At 36.1% G+C, this 19,253-nt stretch overlaps 3 protein-coding genes across 6 annotated transcripts in view; 2 read left to right on the top strand and 1 right to left on the bottom strand.

The window, feature by feature from the left end:
* The window catches only part of LOC104818614 (vesicle-associated membrane protein 711-like), a 2,356-nt gene extending 2,057 nt beyond the window's left edge, over nucleotides 1-299 (top strand). Inside the window, exon 5 of the mRNA XM_010548252.2 lies at nucleotides 1-299. Within this exon, the coding sequence (XP_010546554.1) occupies nucleotides 1-86 (86 nt within the window). The 3' untranslated portion in view covers nucleotides 87-299.
* A 2,704-nt stretch (nucleotides 300-3,003) lies between these two features.
* LOC104818613 lies at nucleotides 3,004-7,770 on the top strand. Of its 4 annotated transcripts, none has more exons than XM_010548249.2 (12): nucleotides 3,005-3,161; nucleotides 3,245-3,463; nucleotides 4,022-4,132; nucleotides 4,362-4,460; nucleotides 4,599-4,685; nucleotides 4,853-4,961; nucleotides 5,099-5,871; nucleotides 5,979-6,143; nucleotides 6,227-6,469; nucleotides 6,559-6,768; nucleotides 6,993-7,245; nucleotides 7,344-7,770. In XM_010548249.2, the coding sequence occupies exons 2-11, from the start codon at nucleotides 3,371-3,373 to the stop codon at nucleotides 7,239-7,241; spliced, it is 2,139 nt and encodes a 712-aa protein (XP_010546551.1). In that variant the 5' UTR covers nucleotides 3,005-3,161; nucleotides 3,245-3,370; the 3' UTR covers nucleotides 7,242-7,245; nucleotides 7,344-7,770. The 4 variants fall into 4 exon arrangements, with proteins under 4 accessions (XP_010546552.1, XP_010546551.1, XP_010546553.1 ...); XM_010548251.2 differs by having other exon boundaries at nucleotides 3,005-3,463; nucleotides 5,099-5,442; nucleotides 5,536-5,871; XM_010548250.2 differs by having other exon boundaries at nucleotides 3,004-3,463; nucleotides 7,341-7,770.
* Nucleotides 7,771-7,840: 70 nt separating this feature from the next.
* LOC104818612 (adenine phosphoribosyltransferase 5-like) lies at nucleotides 7,841-11,000 on the bottom strand. Its single transcript, XM_010548247.1, has 7 exons — nucleotides 10,580-11,000; nucleotides 10,324-10,434; nucleotides 9,641-9,733; nucleotides 8,910-9,059; nucleotides 8,775-8,833; nucleotides 8,222-8,294; nucleotides 7,841-8,138 (listed from the first exon to the last, which is right to left on the bottom strand). The coding sequence occupies exons 1-7, from the start codon at nucleotides 10,668-10,670 to the stop codon at nucleotides 8,074-8,076; spliced, it is 642 nt and encodes a 213-aa protein (XP_010546549.1). The 5' UTR covers nucleotides 10,671-11,000; the 3' UTR covers nucleotides 7,841-8,073.
* Nucleotides 11,001-19,253: the final 8,253 nt, after the last annotated feature.

Raw genomic sequence — 19,253 nt, 5'->3', positions numbered from 1 at the left:
TGCTGATATTACTACTTCTGGTGATCATATACATAGTCGTCGCCTTTATTTGCCACGGACCTACTCTGCCATCTTGCCTAAAGTAAGAGCATCTCTCCTGTAAGAGATTATGTTGTTATTTCTCTTCTCCTGTTTCCCGAGCTCTTTGTTGTGTCTAAAAATCCACTTCGACACTCGCCTACGAGATATTCTGATTTATAGCATGTGGAGTTTGCTTTCAAGGGCGAAATTCAAGAATTTGTTGTCATATTGTAATTGAGATTTTGAAAAGGTTCAGTGTCTGATACATTTCATGCCGAGTTGCAGGGGTATGATCTTCTTAGGATCGAAACTCTTACCGAATTCTAATAAAAGTGTCGAAACAACTACTTCTACCCCCCCCCCCCCTCTAAAACTCTAAATATATTTATTAGTAAAATGGAGAATGGCCGAAACAACCTCATACTTTTATATTATCTCATTTTAAATCTTATACTTTTTTTTTTTGTCCTAGAAAATTCTATACAATTAATTTATTCAAAAATAAATGTTGTATTTTTAATTTTTTCCCAAAAAACTCTTGACGTCAAATAAATGTCACGTAAACAAACGAATATCTTATTTGGCGATGAAAAAATCTTAATCACTGACCCTTTCTCTTACGTGTGCTAGGGTCTCGTGGAGACTCGAAATTGTTCCTAAAGCTCTTCCATCTGATCTAAGAGCCTAAGGCTGGTAGGAGGCTGATAAAATATTTTTAGACTTGTTCTGGCTTGGACAAAATCCTAGAAGATGTTCTCATTTTATAAACTCTCCCGAATCCTAATTCTACTAGGAAAAGTTTATTAAGATTCCTAATCCCCTCGGTTCGGTCCAATTCCAAATCGGCCCAGTCCCACTCTCTGGAAAAATTCTGAGTTCTGCATCGATCCGATCTAACACACATTTTCATCTATCCCTTTTATGTGTGACCCTACGGACTCATCCACCATGGTAATAAATCCGAAATCGAATTTTGAATTAAAAGTAATAATTGGTCTCTAGTAATACGTTATGATTATCTGTGACAGATAGAGTTAGATGTGATCTAACCAAATGCGGTAATAATTCAAGCGATGATTTTTTTTCTCACGCGATATCATTTATTGGACAAAAATCATAGAACCAGTTACCTTATCAAATTTGATTGTTTTCTCAAGGGTAAACTTTAAATAATAGATGACAATCATCTATCCGACCACACATTTTAACACTACTTACACACGGGACCCAACGATATTTATCTTGTTTTGAGAAGGACAAATCTTATCTTGATTATCTACTCCCCTATATATGACTCGTAAAGTGCTTGAGCAATGCTGTTATAGTCATCCTATTATAGTCGATATTTGACGCAGTCAAAACACACTACTCTTTATGTCGAATATATAGATATCTCAGGTATGAATATACAAAAACAAACCATTACATGAGATTCAAGTCTTGACTTATGTCAAATTTATGTACTAAATGACAAAGAAATAATTAAAAAGTTATCCAAACCCTGTATGGACCAGATTTGCTCCGGTCCGGACCAAACACCAGATCAGACGATAGGCTAAGCTTTCAGACCGTCAAAACCAGATGAACTGGTCTAGATGGACCAAATCTGGTCCGATCCAGACCAGGCTCTAGATCTTGCAGATCATGATAGTGGTCTGCTCGGAACAGTGGACTGGTCCGCCCGGACCAAACTTCGATTTTTTTTAAATTTAGATTTTAGGGTTTTAGAAGCTCTATTAAGTTTGAAACGACCGTCCAAACTTTTAACACACTAGAACTCATTGGATGCCGAAAAAATCCAAAGAAGTCATTCTCTTCGTGTTCTAACTCACAGGATTCAATCCTAAGTCTTTGAAATCCTAAACTCTTCACAGATTCTACTAGATAAGTTCCAAAGCGTCTTGGAATCTTTTCCGTCAGTATAGATATATATAGAGGAGTTGTATTTTCACCATTAGGTGATTGAAACAGGTACTAGATCGTTTGTTACTTCAAGCTTCATCAAGCAAGAGGTAAGTTTTCGATTACGTTGGTGATATACACGATATTCGGGTTTTTCATATTGGTTTTCCTCTAGGTTTTCTTTTTCTTTCCACTAAGTGAAATCTATAAACCAACATACCTGATAGGAGTTACCAATCTTGACACCAATCTGTCGACTAATAATCATATTCTCCTCTGAATCAATACCCTAAAAAAATTTATGATTTTTCTGCGATCATAAATAATCCTAAGAACTATTTGAAAATATATAGAATGCAAATACAGGTTACGAACTGTTAATCTTTATTTATTTTATATTCCCGTTTTTAAAAATTATATCTATTAATTTTCATGTGATATGAGTTTAAATTTTTTAGATTCACCTTTTGTAAAATAATTTTTGTTTTCTTTTGCATTTTAAATTTATTTTTCTACGACATAATAAATTTGGTCAACTCCTTGGACGGGACGAGACGAGAGGGACGGTGGTGAAATACGACGAAGAGAGAAGAGAGTGGGGAATTGCATACGTGAGAGTAATTTTTTAAGTTGGTTCGCCACGTCACGTGCCACATCGGATTGGTCAACTCGTTTTTTTGACCAATTATAATAGAGAAAGAGATAGAGAATCATCGGATTTCTCATTATTCAGCATATAACATTACAATATTTATAGCAGAAAACAAAATCATAAAATATCTTATTTAATAAATATAAATATCTAAAATATAGAAATAAAACTAAATCTAAATATTACGTAATCTTTTCAAATATTCTTTATATCTCTTTATAAATTAACGCTATTGACAATTATAAAACTGTTTAACAAATTTAGGAATTAACGTGTTCAATTTTACAAATTTAGAAAATTAATAAAAATCTCTGCAAATTTAGAAATTAATATTAGTCTAAGTTAGGAATTGTTAGGTTTTTTTTTTATCAAACATATATATATATATATATAATGTACATGTACCTCTCACGGGAATGTGGGCGATCCCTATACATATGCGCCTGTATAGATACATAGATACATACATACATGTACACGGCTCCGTCTAATCACGCCGTTAAGTAAAGGTCACCGCCGTTTACCGCCGTGGGATTGTAGCGAGGAAGAGAAGAAAGAACGCTAGAGAGACGCCATCTGGTCCTTGGTATCTTCTTGTGTTCTCTCGATCTAACGATTGGCAAAAACCCTAGGCTTTTCTCAGTAATCCATCGATTGATCGGCCTACAGCTGAAATTCGTATCTGGAGTTCGCGTGATTTCGGGTGTTCTCGATCGGGAATCGTAGCTCGACGATCTCTTCTCCGATCGTCTGTGATCGGGCGATCAGATTCAGAGAGATAAGAATCCGGTGGAAATGATGCAGAGGCGGAGTCCTCCGAAGCACAGGCACGATGGTTCGTCGCCTCTTCCGCTCGGGATGGATTGGAGCCTTCCGCCGCGCAAATGGGTGAGTCCTGTTTTTTGCCTTATGTCTCGAAGATTCAAGTCCCAGTGCTAATTCGTACTCCGTAGTTTATCTGAATCTTGGCTTTGTCGAATTACAATGTGGTCTTGTGGAGTGACATACTCGGATTCTGAGATTCCTGCTAATCGATCCTCTGTATGGCCGACGAAACCGCTGGCAGTCAGTAATCCTTTTTTCCCCCTTTTGATTTTGCACTGTTTGTTCGATTCGTTCCCGTTTCTTAGAATCTATGATTTCCGGGAGAATTCTGAGCTTAGTTTCTGTTTCACGATGGGTTCGAAGGGATGATGTTTCGCTGAGTGATATTTGCTCGTTCTTTTCAGATTCGCATATCAGCTTCATCGTTTTTTCTTCCCAGAAACCATTTTCAACCCAAACTCCGTGTTTCACTGAAATCTTACCGCTTGTGAAATGCACTTCACATGAATGGAGAACTTTTCCGACGTTATAGTTTCTGTTTCGTTGAGTTTTTCCAGTGATCATGTATAAGATAATTGAAGAGTCAAGGCATTAATTGAATTCTCATGCTATGTTGTGCAGAATGGTAGAGATACTGTCTGGCCTCATGATCCTCGGACAGGATGGAATTATTGTGTCACAATACCCTCATGGGTTGTCCTTCCGAAGTCAAGAAATTCCGATCCTATAGTGGTAAATCTAACTAAGTGGCTCTCTAGTGTTTTTATCTCATACAAGGGTCAGCCATTATTTTTACCATACTTCTCTGGACTTGATATTATACATTGACGGAGTGAATATTAACATCATGTTTTTACCAAGATTTCCTAGTATCTGCCTTTGTTATTTGCCAAGTTTTAGGTTGTCTTTGAATAATTTCTGTTACACCGAGCTCTATACCTTCAACTCTCCCGTGGAACAGTTTTACAGGGTTCAGGTGGGTGTGCAATCCCCTGAAGGTGTTACAACAACGCGAGGTGTTTTGAGGAGATTTAATGATTTTCTTAAGCTATTAGCCAATGTAAGATTTTGCTCTTTCTGAACTTTGGTCATTGCAAGCCTCCCGTCTGTCTTTCTTCTCAAAATGATTTTTTTCTTATTTGATTATCTAACTGCAAGTGTTTGACGTTGTCTTCGTGTTATTTGGTTTCCTTTGCAGCTCAAAAGAGAATTTCCAAGAAAAAGTTTTCCGTCAGCTCCTCCCAAAGGGCTTATGCGTATGAAAAGCAGAGCAATGTTAGAAGAGGTATGCATTCGATCTGTGGGGTTAAATGAATTGAATCAACAGTGTTAGTCCTGAGTTTTCTTTCTATCTTGTGGCCTTGTACTTTTGACAATGTTTGATGTATTCGTTCATTCATACAATTAATCTCACAAGTAATAGATTCTTTGAATGCCCTGATCTTGTTGCAGAGAAGGTGCTCTCTGGAGGAGTGGATGACAAAGCTATTATCTGATATAGATTTGTCGAGAAGTGTTATAGTTGCGTCCTTTCTTGAATTAGAAGCTGCTGCTAGGTCTGGTACGGGCCTGTATTTATACCTCATGATTGACATATATAGCACGCCAACATATTTGGAATTCAGTAATTCCATGCCTCGTTAACGAATTTTTTGCTTCATTAGAGTCTCAAAATGATCTGTAAGTCATGTGTTTCAGCATGCCAAGACGTAGATGAGAATGCTTCTGACGCCAATAATGACACAAATAGCACAAGTTCTTCACCACTAGTTCACCCGAACTTGAGTTTGTTTCAAGCTGGCGGCACTTCATCGCTCACATCTGACTACGGGAGCGATACTGCTTACGATACATCTGAATTTGGATCACCAAGCATGGGTCGGGATGATATATCTGAAATTGGTACCGAAGATCTAACTCTCGATGAAGATTTGACAAAGCCAATAGAGAAGCTCGCAAGGTTTAGCATGTCCAACATCGATGAGGGACTCTCTATGGGACAAACTATTCTGGAGCAACTTCAAGACTTTCCAAAGCACAAAGTCCGTTCAAGATACGTCAATAGTAACTTACCGAAGGACATGTATAACGGAAATGCTTCTGAATGTATACTTCCTGCTAACTATGGTTCACAGGTTTTCACTGAACCGGAATCAAGTCACACAGTCTTGCATGATAGAAAGCTATCTGCTGAAAGTGATGACATGCCCATCACTTGTATGCCAAGCTCGAGTAGCAACAGCCACTTGGACCTACATGAAGTTTCCGGTGTTTCAGTTTCCTCCGGGATTGTTGGTAACTCGGTATTGCAGGGTGATGCACAAATCGTTCTTCCTATGGAATTGCTTAACAAATTGAACAGGATTATGTTAACCATGAATCAAAGGCTCGCCAATGCGAAAACAGATATGGAAGAACTTATAGCAAGACTGAACCAAGAGATAGCTGTCAAGGATTACCTTAACAAAAAGGTACATAAAGAAGGAACAAAATCGTGTATTATTTGATAAACACTCTCGAATTTTATCACTTTTGGTTTTTGGGAGAATAACTTGAAATCTTATTTCCTTCGTTTCAGGTTAATGACTTGGAGGTGGAACTGGAAACTACGAAGCAAAGAAACAAAGAGAATTTGGAGCAAGCTATTATGCTCGAGAGGGAGAGATTTACCAAGATGCAGTGGGACATGGAAGAACTCAGACAAAAATCTCTTGAGATGGAAGTGAAGTTCAAGTCGAGAGAGGTAACGGGTTTGAAGTAATTTTTTTTCTCAGTCAAATTCTTCCAGAACTAATGTCTGGCATGGAATCTGCAAACTTATTATAGGGTGGGAGCTCAAATGCAGAGCCGACTGGAAACTCGACTAGCTCCGAGAGATATGAACTGTTACAAGACCTGGATATTACGAAACAGCAACTGGAGGATCTGTCTAGGCGATATGAAGAACTGGAAGCAAAATCAAAGTCCGATATCAAAGTTCTTGTGAAGGAAGTTAAATCTCTGAGACGGTCCCATCTCAAACTGGAAAAAGATCTGAATCATTCTCTGACAGAAAAGTCCGAAGCCGAGGTAATTGGAGACATTATGTAAACTCTGCGCTTTGTGCAAGAACCGAGACAAAAGCCATAGCCCAGTGAATATTTTGCACTTTTTTGCAGAAACTCCTGCAAGAAGAAAGAAAATCGCTAGAGAACGCATTAGCGGCAAGAAAAAGGCTGCTTAATGACTGCAGAATTCTCCATGACCGGCTCAAAGAGTACAACATCAATTTGTCAATGGACGACGAACAAGGTAACTTCACAGAGGACTCGACTACCGTAGCAGATGCGTTGCGATTACTTTCAACTTCGGATGATCAAATCGAAGAGGTATTGGTTCTTCTTCTATTATTACACCATCATTTTAAGATTGACTTCTCGCTTTTCAAGCTCGGTTCTTCTTCTATTCTTCCACCTCGCATCTTCATATATTCTTTTAAAAACTCCTTTTCATGTCTCTGATGCATCTGAATGTCCTTGTTTCCAACCTTACATATCATGAAGCATGTCTTTGAAATCTCGTCATATTAAGAGTTTGTGTGGCGGCGTTTCAGGCACAGCTGCTTGCTGGGTTTGATGAAACCACTGTTCAGAATGTTGGTAACCCTCTCAGCATCGGGGATGAAACAAGAATAGCGGATGACGATCTGAGGAAAGTACTCGCAGATATCTTCATCGAGAATGCCAAATTGAGAAAACAGGTGAATTCCATCATGCTCCGAGCTCTAAGAACAGATCCAAAGACGAACTCAGCAAACGAGGAGGAAAAACCCGAGACGTCTGCTGAAACATCTAATAGATAGAGAGGTATGATACTTTCATGGACAGTCACAGAGGTAACAAAATGAAAAACTGCCATATTTTAAATCAAAGTAGTGGTCTAATTAGCTACGGATGACCAGCAGCACACGAAGACTGGCACACTGAGGAATAAAACCTGCAAAACAAATTGCATTACGGAGCATGAGAAGCATTAGGATCGTATGAGAAGCGTCACTGCATAACAGAAGAATATTCCTTTGGTCATTATGTACAAGCTGTGAAGGGGAGCTTTGGCGCCGTTGTCAAGGTGTTGCCGTTGTGATCTAGAAGTCACGGGTTTGAGGTCTGGGAAACAACCTTGCAAAACACCCTTGTAGTGGGACCCCCGCTCAACGGGTATACTTTGTGTTCCGGACTGCCCTTTAATCAGCTTCTTCCTCTGTTCTTTCCCATGTCTATTCTTCAGTGTATTGCTGATAACAGTTGAAAGTTTTCTGTAAGAACGCGCTGTCTTTGTAGGACAAGCAGCTGAGTATATGTAATATAACATTACCACTTAACCCACTGACCCCCTTTTGGCTGCGTACATATGGTGCAGTTGTGAATTGACAGTAATGTTCTTGTTCTTGTTCTTGTGTCAAGTTTCTTAATGAGTTCTTGAACATCATAGGACTAGAATGTTATCAGAGACGAGGATGTTATCTAATAATACATCATGAAATGGAAATTTCGTTTCTCATATAATAGCTAAGCCGATTAAAACAGATTTTGGTCGTGGAAGAAGCAGATTCCTTGGCTGGAGAAGCAATGTTAGCTCGAGATTTCGTCTTCAAAGCCCCCCGGAAAGAGATCAACGATTCTAGAAGAGAAAGGTTAGTGAAATCCATTCTCCGATGTGCTCCGCAGGTCGCCCGTCACGCACGGATACAAACACGACTCTGTAATGCTCGGAAAATCAGAACGAACTGCTGTTTTAACCGCCAATCACGGAAGGTATGAACTTTCTAAACCATGTTTTTACCTGAACAAACCTTCTCCATTATCCGAGGCTCGACTAGAATGTACAATGGCTTCCCCTTCAACCTCTCCTGCCCCTGAAATGGAAATCAAGAATCATAGATTTCTTAACCTCGGTTATTCACCACACGTCTTTTACTCTGTCTGGTAAGGATAGGTATAGGTCGGATATCTGAGGTTTTCGAGTTACCTAAACTCAAAACCCATATCTCTCGGGTATCACTAGATATTACTCGATCTAAAATTCAATATAGTAGAGTAATCAAAAGTCGAATATTGAGATAATTATTTAGTATCTAGATTATGTAAACTCGATTTTAAATTCAAAACTTCAATTTTTTTTTCAAAATAATAAAACAATGATGAAATAAATGAAAAATAATTTATATCCAATCGGTTATTCGGTTGGTTCGGTTAATAACCGAAACACCCTTATTTATTTCGGTTGATAACCGAAATTACCGAACCGAATGTCCATCTCTAGTTCTGGTTAGAGTTCGATGTTCCTTAAACGAAAGATTACAGGACAGCGGAAAAACAGAGCAAATGGCGATAACCTTAACGTCCGGTAACCCGATAACGCAAGCGCATTCCACAACTTCAGCTCCCATCCGCTCTGAATTGGTCCAAGAAAATCAATTTCCTCCAAAAAAAAATAAGTGTATATAAACCCAAGAAAACAAGGCACGGACCGAGAAGATTGATTGCGGCGCAAAGGGTTCCGCCCGTAGCCACGAGATCGTCGATAACGAGAGCCCGTTCCCCGGGCACGACGGCTCCGACGTGCATTTCCAAGCAATCTTCGCCGTACTCCAACTCATACTCCTGAGATATCACTTCCCCTGTCCCCCCAAATATCGTTTTCCCACACACACAAACCTCTCTTGTTCACTACAACACATACATAAGACTATACAGACACTAACTGTGTCTTGCATTGAAGCATACATATACGTCAAAAACAGTTGGGTCATTGTCCGAATTTCTTCTTTTTATAACCCCGTAAGTGAAATTTACTACAATTTCTCTCATATTATTACCCACCAATTTTCGTTAATATTTTCAATTTTTAATTTGACAACGAAAATTCAGAATTTTCCCATATCTCGCACTAAATCACAAAATGTGTTGCAATATCCTAAATAACCGCAAATACAAATAATTTAAATAATAGAAATTCAAATTCTCCACACCAAAATTGTTTAAGTAACTGAAATTCCTAAATCAAAATCCTTACCAAAACAAACCGAAATCCCGAAATTCTATTGTTACTTGGGAAATTGCAACATATTTTGCGATGTAGTACGAGATATTTGAAAATTTTGAATTCTTGCAAGATTTTTGTCGAAATAACAAAAATTCGTGGATAGTATGGGAGATTTCCCCAAAAAATAAACGGTAAGAAGGGGAAGAGTGAGAGTACCAGGTAGTTTTCTGGGCTTACGTAAAGGAACGAACTTGGCTCCGATAGCAAGCGCAATCGGTGGACCGAACATGAATCCTCTCGCTTCAACTCCTACATCAACGAATACGTTGCTCCATTACAATTTCCCCATTCCCCCACCTAAAAAAAAAAGCTTTTTTTTTTTTAAATGTAAAAATTGTTTCAACATCATCTGTTTTGTTTCTTGATCCAACTTCATGACAAACCATTACTTCAAAGGATGTCTGTTGGGTTCAGATTAGACCCACAAGCTAGGGGATGTAAAATTGTTAGATGTGAAATGAAACAGACCCCTCTCATTAAGACACCAACCTAAGATTAATAAGATTTAAGTGTATTTAATCACATTAAACCAAAAAAAAAAGATTTTAAGTTTATTTTTTCCTCTATCGAAAAGAAAAAAAAAAGTTTAGGTTAGGTTCCACAATAAATGTTTCCCGAGATCCGTAAGACCACGAGAAAGAAACCCATTTGCTTCCTCCCGTCTCAGAAAACAAAAACAAACATCAAAAGAACACACGCACAGAGAGAGAGAGAGAGAGAGAGAGAGAGAGAGAGAGAGAGAGAGAGAGAAGCAGTTGCAAGCACGTGTATGTATATGATGTGTGTGTGTGTACATGTAAATGTACATGATGCATATGTATGTATGTGTTGAGATGTACCAGCGACGACAGAGATCTTCATATCTCTGTAACGATCAACGAAGATGTCAACAGTGTGCTTGAACGCCTTCGGATCCAGCAGCAGTGTCGTTATGTCTTGAAACATTATTCCTGCATCCAAAATTATTGACATACATACATAGATACATACACACACACACACACACATATATATATATATATACATGTAAGCAAAGCAGAAAAAGCGTCTAATTCCTGCAAAATCTTCATAATCTCCAAAAGAAAAAGAACAGACCTTTTTTAGGAAAATTGGGAATAACCCTTATAGCTTCTGAAATGGCTTGTAGCCTTGGGTCTCCTTCCAGGCCATTCTCAGCTGCAAACATTCTCTCTCTCTCTCTCTCTCTCTCTCTCTCTCTCTCTCTCTCTGTGAATACTGAACTTGAGATTTTCTTTGTGGGTTCAGGAAGAGAAGAGAGAAGTAGGGTTACGGAATTTCCGAGAAGGTGTTTGTTGGTTTGATGAAGCTTTTCCCTCCTAAAACTGGGAGCAAACAAAAACTAACAAAAGGAAAGGGAAAAAAAATTGATTTGGTATTTGCATTGAAGTTTGGAATTCGGACAAGTAGATGACAGTGAGGGAAGTTACTTAGTGTCCATTTAATTCTCTGCGCACTCTCACTGCTTCCCAAACACGCGCCTCCATCCCATGTGATCCTTCTTCTTCTTCTTCTCCTTTTTTTTTTGTTCCTTAATTACATCTCAGTCCTTATATTCTCACTATTCACTCAAATTTCGCTAGTGGTGTCAATCGGACCTGGTCGGCCCGATCCCGCACTCGATTCGAGGGTTTTGGGTTTAGGCTCAGACCGACCCGGTTTTTTCGTGCTTATATAACCAAACCCAAAACCGGTCCTATATATTTCGAGTTTAGATCAGATCGGACCGTTCAAATTATTTTATAATTAAAGTTTTTTTTTATTAAGATTTTTTTGAAAAAAATATCGAACTTTCGAACAAGTCCCAATAGGATCAAAAACCCGATTTGAGTCCGGTCCGAAAATCTGATTTTTTTAATTAAAAAACTTAGATTTGAAATCCACTATTTTTCGGAGTGATCGAGACTGGATCATGAATCTAAATTGATACCCTAGATTTCACATTGTTGTTTTCCACTAACAAAACGTACAGTTTTTTTTATCTAGTTAAATTTGTTTTTTTTAGAGGTTCCCATTACAGTACGGTCAAGTGAAATTGAATAACATATGTTTTTTTCGAATTAAATTTGATATAAAAATAACGGGATATAAAATTTTAAATCTTTTAAAATCGAAAAATCTAAATAATCGAATATAAAAATAACATCTTTTTTATATTTTTTTAATGAAAATTGATTTCGAATTATATCAGAAAAAATAAAATTCAATATGAAAATGGAAAATTACGAATAAAAAAAATAGTTAAAGTGAATCCAAATTAAATCGAAACCCGATTCCGTCAATGATTTAGATGTCAAGAAGAAGCATTGAAGTCAACACAAGAAGTCAAACATACACGCGCCACCAAGCTCTGAAGTTTGGCGGTAAGATTTGCATGCAACCTCCACTTCACTTTAACTTGCTGGAAAACGGGAAAAATTATCCTAGAATGTCGGGGATGTCGTCTTATGCTTTATGCATAAAGAATAAGATTATGAAAATTATAATTATCCTTTCACAAATGAATTTATACAACTCTATATGAAATTGATATTAAATATAAGATGGTTGTATTTTAGAAGTGCTATATATAGTGCATTAGATAATAGTCATTAGAGCCGGAAGATCGACATTCATAAATCTGCTCATTATACAAATTTCCTAGCATTAGCCATGGATCTAGATAATATTATTTAGATGATTCTGCTTCTGACTTTCTCATGCTTTATCGCGAAGAGATTGTGGCGTTCTACTCTTAAATCGATAATTGGGCAAACTTTAAAAATATGGAATGCAAAATGACGAGTTTTCGATTGTGGCCGCACAATGGCATTGCATAATTTTTTTACTCATTTTATCAAACTTACGATATATTGAATTTGAGATAGAATTTACGAACAAAGAAATGAAAATGATTCGTCAGATCATGAAAACAACGAATAAGACCATAACGATGTTTCGATTAGGTGTTTAGAGAAAATTCGAGACGAAACATGCTAACATTATGGAATTCTCGACCATAATTTTTTTTTCTTGTTATTACTAGTATTTCTAAATATGATTTTTGTTTATTAATTTAAATTTTTTTAATAATTTTACATGTAAAATCTAAAAATAAGAAACTAAAATATTACTACTTTTAAATATTATTTGTAACAGTATGCGTGTTCAATGATATAAGATATCACATATTAGAATTGTGGGTATAAGGAATAGAATATAAGATGGTTATTTGGGGAGGATTATTCAAATAGATTTCTCTTATATTTTTTAAAATTTAGTTGGATCGTGAATTTTTGGATTAAAAATTTTTAAGATTGTTTAAACTAATTAAGGTTAAAAGTAGGGTGACTATTTCAGTTATTAACCGAATAATTCGAAGCAAACCGAATCGAATAAGACATAACCATATCCGAACCAAACCTGATATCAAAATCGAATGGTTATGATTTTCTTAAATCCGAAAATATCGAAACTAAGCAGAATCGAACCGAATAAAAAAATAACCGAAAAACCCGATAATTTCTTTGAAAAAATAATTTTTTACTGAAATCAAACTGAATCCAAAGCAAATCGAACCGAAATTTATATAAAAACCAAATAGTTATAGTATTTCTTTAATCGAAATAATCGAACCGAATCTGAACCTTAATGCGAAATGGAAGTGGTCATCCCTAGTTAAAATGAAGGAGTGTAGGTCATCTTCGTCATTTAAAGAAAAAGGCAGAGAGAATCATATGGCAGAAGATTTTGCAAACTTTGTGGTCCTTTCTTTTTTTTTTCCCTGTCTGGAACACAAATAATGAGAAATTAGGCATTTTCGGGGCCCACAAAGATCTGCACCGTACACGTGCCAGTGATCGTGCGGGGCCTCTCTTGACCCAGGGGCGTAGATTCGGATTACGTCATCACCCGAATCCTCCACTGTCGGGCTTACGCGCGTGCTTTTCACGCACTACCGACTTCCACCACTTGCCGGAAAGTCCGGCATACGAGAATTTGACAGTATAGAATTTCCGAAAATTGAATAGTTCAGATTTAAGATTTTAAAATATGATGTTGAATATATATATCTCAATTATTTGAATTTTAATATTTCGTAAATATCTAAATATTCATGTATATTTAAGATGAAAGATAACAAAAACAAAGATATGAAAGGAGGGAAATTCAAGTTTTTTGCTAGTGATAAAAGGAGAGAGAGATGAAGATGGAGAAATCAGGAGGAATCATCGTATAATCTGGTGATTATTTTTTTTAAAAAATTTTTATTATATTTTTTATAATTTGATTAGATGGATACATATATAAATCCGACATTTTACCTATAAAATTTATTTTCGCACTCGATTGAATATCTAATTTTTTTATTGTTACCAATCTAATTAAATTAATTATCTATGATCTAAAAACTTCTAGCTCTTCGCTCTACTCATTTTATATAATTTTATTATATGAGAGGTTTCATTTACCCCATCAACACGAAGAAAAGTATAGTCTCGTAAAACTATTTGTTGAATAAACTAAATAATCATTTTCGTAAAAAGGAATATGAATAGTTTTATATTTTGAATTTAATTTAGATTTTCAGATCCATTGATAAATTTGATTAAATATCTTTAAGACATTGTTTGAGTATAGTATCCACTGTATCTAAATATCATTATTCTATTTAAAATCAAATAATTAGTATGCCTATAATTTATTAGCTTGATAAATCTAAATATACATTAGAATTATCCCAACCTTTTGAATTCAATCTTTATACCATTAAACTCATTTAAATTCAATTTTTAAATATTTGTAATTGATCATGATATCTCTAGTCTTATGTGTTTGATTGTTTTGATATAAAATCTATATTATTTTATTTTGAATGCATGATCTATGTATATTCGCACATCAACCATAAGATTTTAAAACCAAATAGGATGTTCTGGTGGTCAGGTAGCACATAATGTTTCTAATCAACCCAAGTTCAAACCCCATTAGGCCAAATATTACACAAAAATCATTTGACAACCAAATTATATCTATTGGAAAGATCTTATTACGTGTTTTAAGTGTACAAAATTTATATGTTAATGAATTTTATATTTAGTTTTATATTTTTTATATTGTGGTTGATAACTTTTAACGGAAATGGTGTCATTACATTGATAATTTAATTATTTTGAAGTATATAACATAATTTTTTTAATAAAATTCTTAATATTAGAATAAATTGATAAATTTTCTATAATTTTTGCTAATAACCACTACTCGCAAATCATGCCACTTTCTCTCATGATTTCTAATTATTTATTTGATATTTTATATGAATTGGATAAGAAATGGTCTCCCCATTAGAAATGGACCCGCCATATTGGAAAATCAATCGGACAAGAATTCCTATTCATATGCACGCGAGAGCTATATTGTCTTTTTTTAAAAAAAATAATTTTAAAAATCAAATCAAAAAAGAAAAGAGCACAATAATAAGTTCATCATTTTCATCAATTTCCCATCTTTGACACCATCCCTACCCTACGAGTTAGGTGCCTACAAAATATTTCAATCCGATCTGCATATCAATATATATATATATATTTATATATATATATATATATAATTTGGTGACTATAATTTGGTATTGATGTTTGATATTTTCGACATATTTTTGTAATTTGCGCGAATCCCATGATGGAAGTGATCTGTCTTGGTTTTCAAATCAAACGAGCACGTTGAAATATCTTTTTTTTTCAGTGTTATTTCTCCATCAAATTCTTTGTTTAGAATTTTACTGAAGATGATTTTAGATTTTTAGTTATTTGATAAAATTTAAGAGATAAAGAAAATGTAATTTTATATAATTCATGTAAATTAATAACACGATACATATAAAAATTTATTTAACAATAAGGTGATTAGTTTATATTTTTTTTTATAATGTTTATTTTAATAGATACAAAATAATAATGCAGTTAATATCCATTTGTCCACTATCCAATTATCTCCATTAACTCTTCAATCATTTCCATGTTCTCCGCTTTGCATTTAAATCATATTATTTCTTTTGTGATTCGTCAATTACGACTGATTTACTTTCTAAATATGTGTTGTGGGTTCGTACACGTGGACATAGATTTACCCAACCAACGCATCTCAAAGATAACAGTTGAGGTTTCCACGATAATAAAAATTCGTATTATATATTTTCATATCGATTTGTCAGTCTATAAATAAACATTTGTATAAATCATTTGGAACATACAAAAAAAATATTTGTATACAAATGTATTATCTATTCCCCATCTTCATACAATATCGTTCTTCCTTCTTATTTATTTTATAAAATGTTCTCAACACGAATCTCTATTTCAACTATTTGAGGTAATTCTGTTATCGTTCATAATTATTTTATTTACATATTTTATTATAATTATATTATATTATAAAGATCACTATAACTAAATATGCTTTACACACACCATATATAAATGGATATTGTATATAAAAAAGTTATAGATTCATCTAATATCTCATATTTTCATTCCATTTATATATATATATATATAATCTTATCATGTCGAATTTGAACCGATTTCGAGTTTGAAATTCTTGATTTTACCAACAAAAATTATTTGTCGTGATGTTGGATATACAGATCCATTTAGATTGTAAAAGATCTCGAAGAGATAATTAATGAATCAAAGTTGAATAATTCATGATCAAACTGCAGACCGTCCGTTCTGCGAGGAAAAACGGAACGTCCGTTCCACGTAGAAGCCAGACCATCCGGTCCAGACCTAGACCGGGCGGTCCGACTTACGGGATAATTTCCTTTTTCGCGTTTTAGGATTTTGGGCAATCCTAATTAATTAAGGGAGTCGCCACAAACCCTAAGCAATCATCCTCAGACGTCCTATACACTTCCTAGAGCTTTGGAGAAGCTTTCTCTTGAGTCTAAATATCGGAATATCGATTCCAAGTCAAGGACGTCATTTTCTCTTCACAAATCCTAGCAGATACGTTCCAAAGTGTTGGAATTCATCTCGCCGGTGTGGATACGTGTAGAGGAGTTGTACTTTCAACTCTTGGTGATTAAAATAGGCCCTGGATCGATTGATACTTCCAGATCTTGATAGAACGAGGTAAGTGCTCGAATTCCACGGTGATATACACGTTCTTTCGGGTTATTGCACAATTGGTTTTGTGTGACGTTTGGCTAGGTTTAAATCTTTTTCTTCCGCTGCATGAAACCTAGAAACCAAACACTGAATCGATGAGATCACATGCTAGGAATCCGCACGGAACCCAACAAAATATATACAGAAAACAAGCAAAGAACAATTCTAAGCATATCAACAGACAATATAGACAAAACACGATAAAAGCTCCCACTAAGATGATAACCCTCGGTATCCTCTTATGGGTACTAGAATCTCAATTCAAGAACATAATCCTTAAGTCTGCTTTGGCATTATCCCTTAAGATTATGCTAATCAGGTAGATAAACAATTTGTCAATCATAACCAATGTGATTCCTAACAATCATGAGATCATAGTATCGCATACTATTACATGTTGTATCTCATCTTGTACCATTGAGTCCAAATCCCTTTAGATGACTCAATTAAGCCCAAACCATATTCGAGTTCATGGAATGAAATAACTTGGTACACCTCGCATAGGCGAAACCTATACCAAATTATCTTTCCCACTTCGCCTCACAAAGATAAACCGGTGCACCTCGCATAGGCGAAACCTACACACGGATGATCGATGCCTTGACGAGTACTCTACCAATGGGTGGTACATAGGCTTATATTTCAGAGAGACTTTCATACGTAACCATTATACCATATGAACAACGTTTGTTCATTACATATGATGTATCATAAACAACCATTGTTTCATATACATCTATGAAAACTCTAGCAATAGGTTTCCGGGGTTCGGGGTGGAGCCCCGACATCGATATCGAGGTTCTCAACGTCGATATCGATGTCTCAACATCGATATCGAGATTCTCTAACATCGATATCGAGGTTCTCTAACATCGATATTCTTCATATATGGTATCTGAAGATTTCGATCGATATCGAGGTTTTCTAACATCGATATCGAGGATCTCTAACATCAACATTCTTCATATAAGGTATCTGAAAATCTCAATGTTTGTTGACATCGATATCAAGGTTCCCTATTATCGATATTCTTCAGATCTAGTATCTGAAGATCTCGATCGATATCGATGTTCTCTAACATCGATATCGAGGTTTCTCAACGTCGATATTCTTCAGATCTAGTATCCGAAGATCTCGATGTTTACTCAACAATCACACATCATACTAGACTTAGTATATCATTATTCCCACAATGATACATGATTAGGGAATTTAGTATTGTTCATAACAATAAATGAATTTCATAACATATCAAGTATGCACAATACGTAATGAATCAAACACTCATCCATAAACTCATAAAAAGTGTCAATACATCAAATGTATCTATAAATAAAGCTCGCAAAACAGTACATCATAGAGCACTAAACCAACAACCTCACACTTTCTCTAATCATGGACTGCTAAACATCTAATGCCCATATCCCTAACATGACCCTCATGCTTCGACAAAGGGAGAGGCTTCGTCAACAGATCGACAATGTTGTCATCTGTCGACACTCTGCAAATGTGCACGTCTCCTCTGTCTGTGATCTCCCTGATAAGGTGAAATCGTCTGAGTATGTGTTTGGATCATTGATGGGATCTGGGTTCTTTCGCTTGTGCGATCGCTCTATTGTTGTCACAATACAGAGCAATGGGGCTATCAACACTAGGAATGACACCCAAGTCACCAGCAAACTTCGTGATCCAAACAACTTTCTTTGCTGCGTCCGACACTGCAATATACTCAGCTTCTCAAGTAGAATCTGCAACGGTCGCTTGCTTAGAAGTTTTCCAGCTAAAAGCACCTCCGTTCAAGCAGAATACATAGCCAGACTGTGATCTGTAGTCATCCGGGTCTGACTAAAAACTAGCATCGGTATAACCCTTTACAGCGAGCTCGTCTTCCGACCCACCGTAAACCAAGAACACATCCTTAGTTCTTCTCAAGTACTTCAGGATGTTCTTGACGGCGATTCAGTATGACTCACCTAGATCTGACTGATATCTACTTGTAATGCTCAACGCGTAGGATACATCCGGTCGAGTACAAAGCATAACATACATGATGGATCCAATTGCCGAAGCATATGAAATCCGATCCATGCGTTCTCGCTCATCAGGTGTCGTAGGACACTGACTCTTACAGAGAACTGTGCCACTGCTCATCGATAAGGTTCCTTTCTTGGAATCTTGCATCTTGAACCGTTTCAAGACCTTATCGATGTAAGTACTCTGACACAATCCTAGAATACGTCTCGATCTATCTCTATAGATCTTGATGCCCAAAATATAGGTCGCTTCTCCTAGGTCCTTCATAGACAATTGCATTCCTAGCTAAGACTTAACGTCTTGCAAGGCAGGAACGTCATTCCCTATAAGGAGAATGTCATCAATGTACAGCACTAGAAATACAATTGTGCTCCCATTAACCTTCTTGTAAACACACGGCTCGTCTTCGTTCTGTGAGAAACCAAACCTTTTGATTGTCTTATCAAAGCGAAGATTCCAGCTCCTCGAAGCCTACTTCAGTCCATAGATGGACCTCTGAAGCTTGCACACCATCCTCAGGTTCCTTGGATCGACAAAACCTTCGGGGTGTGTCATGTACACATCCTCGG

Source organism: Tarenaya hassleriana, unplaced genomic scaffold (genome assembly GCF_000463585.1).
Source record: "Tarenaya hassleriana unplaced genomic scaffold, ASM46358v1 Cleome3, whole genome shotgun sequence".
NCBI lineage: Eukaryota > Viridiplantae > Streptophyta > Magnoliopsida > Brassicales > Cleomaceae > Tarenaya > Tarenaya hassleriana.
Note: the sequence above shows the minus strand (reverse complement) of the source record. Positions and strands in the feature narration are given on the sequence as shown.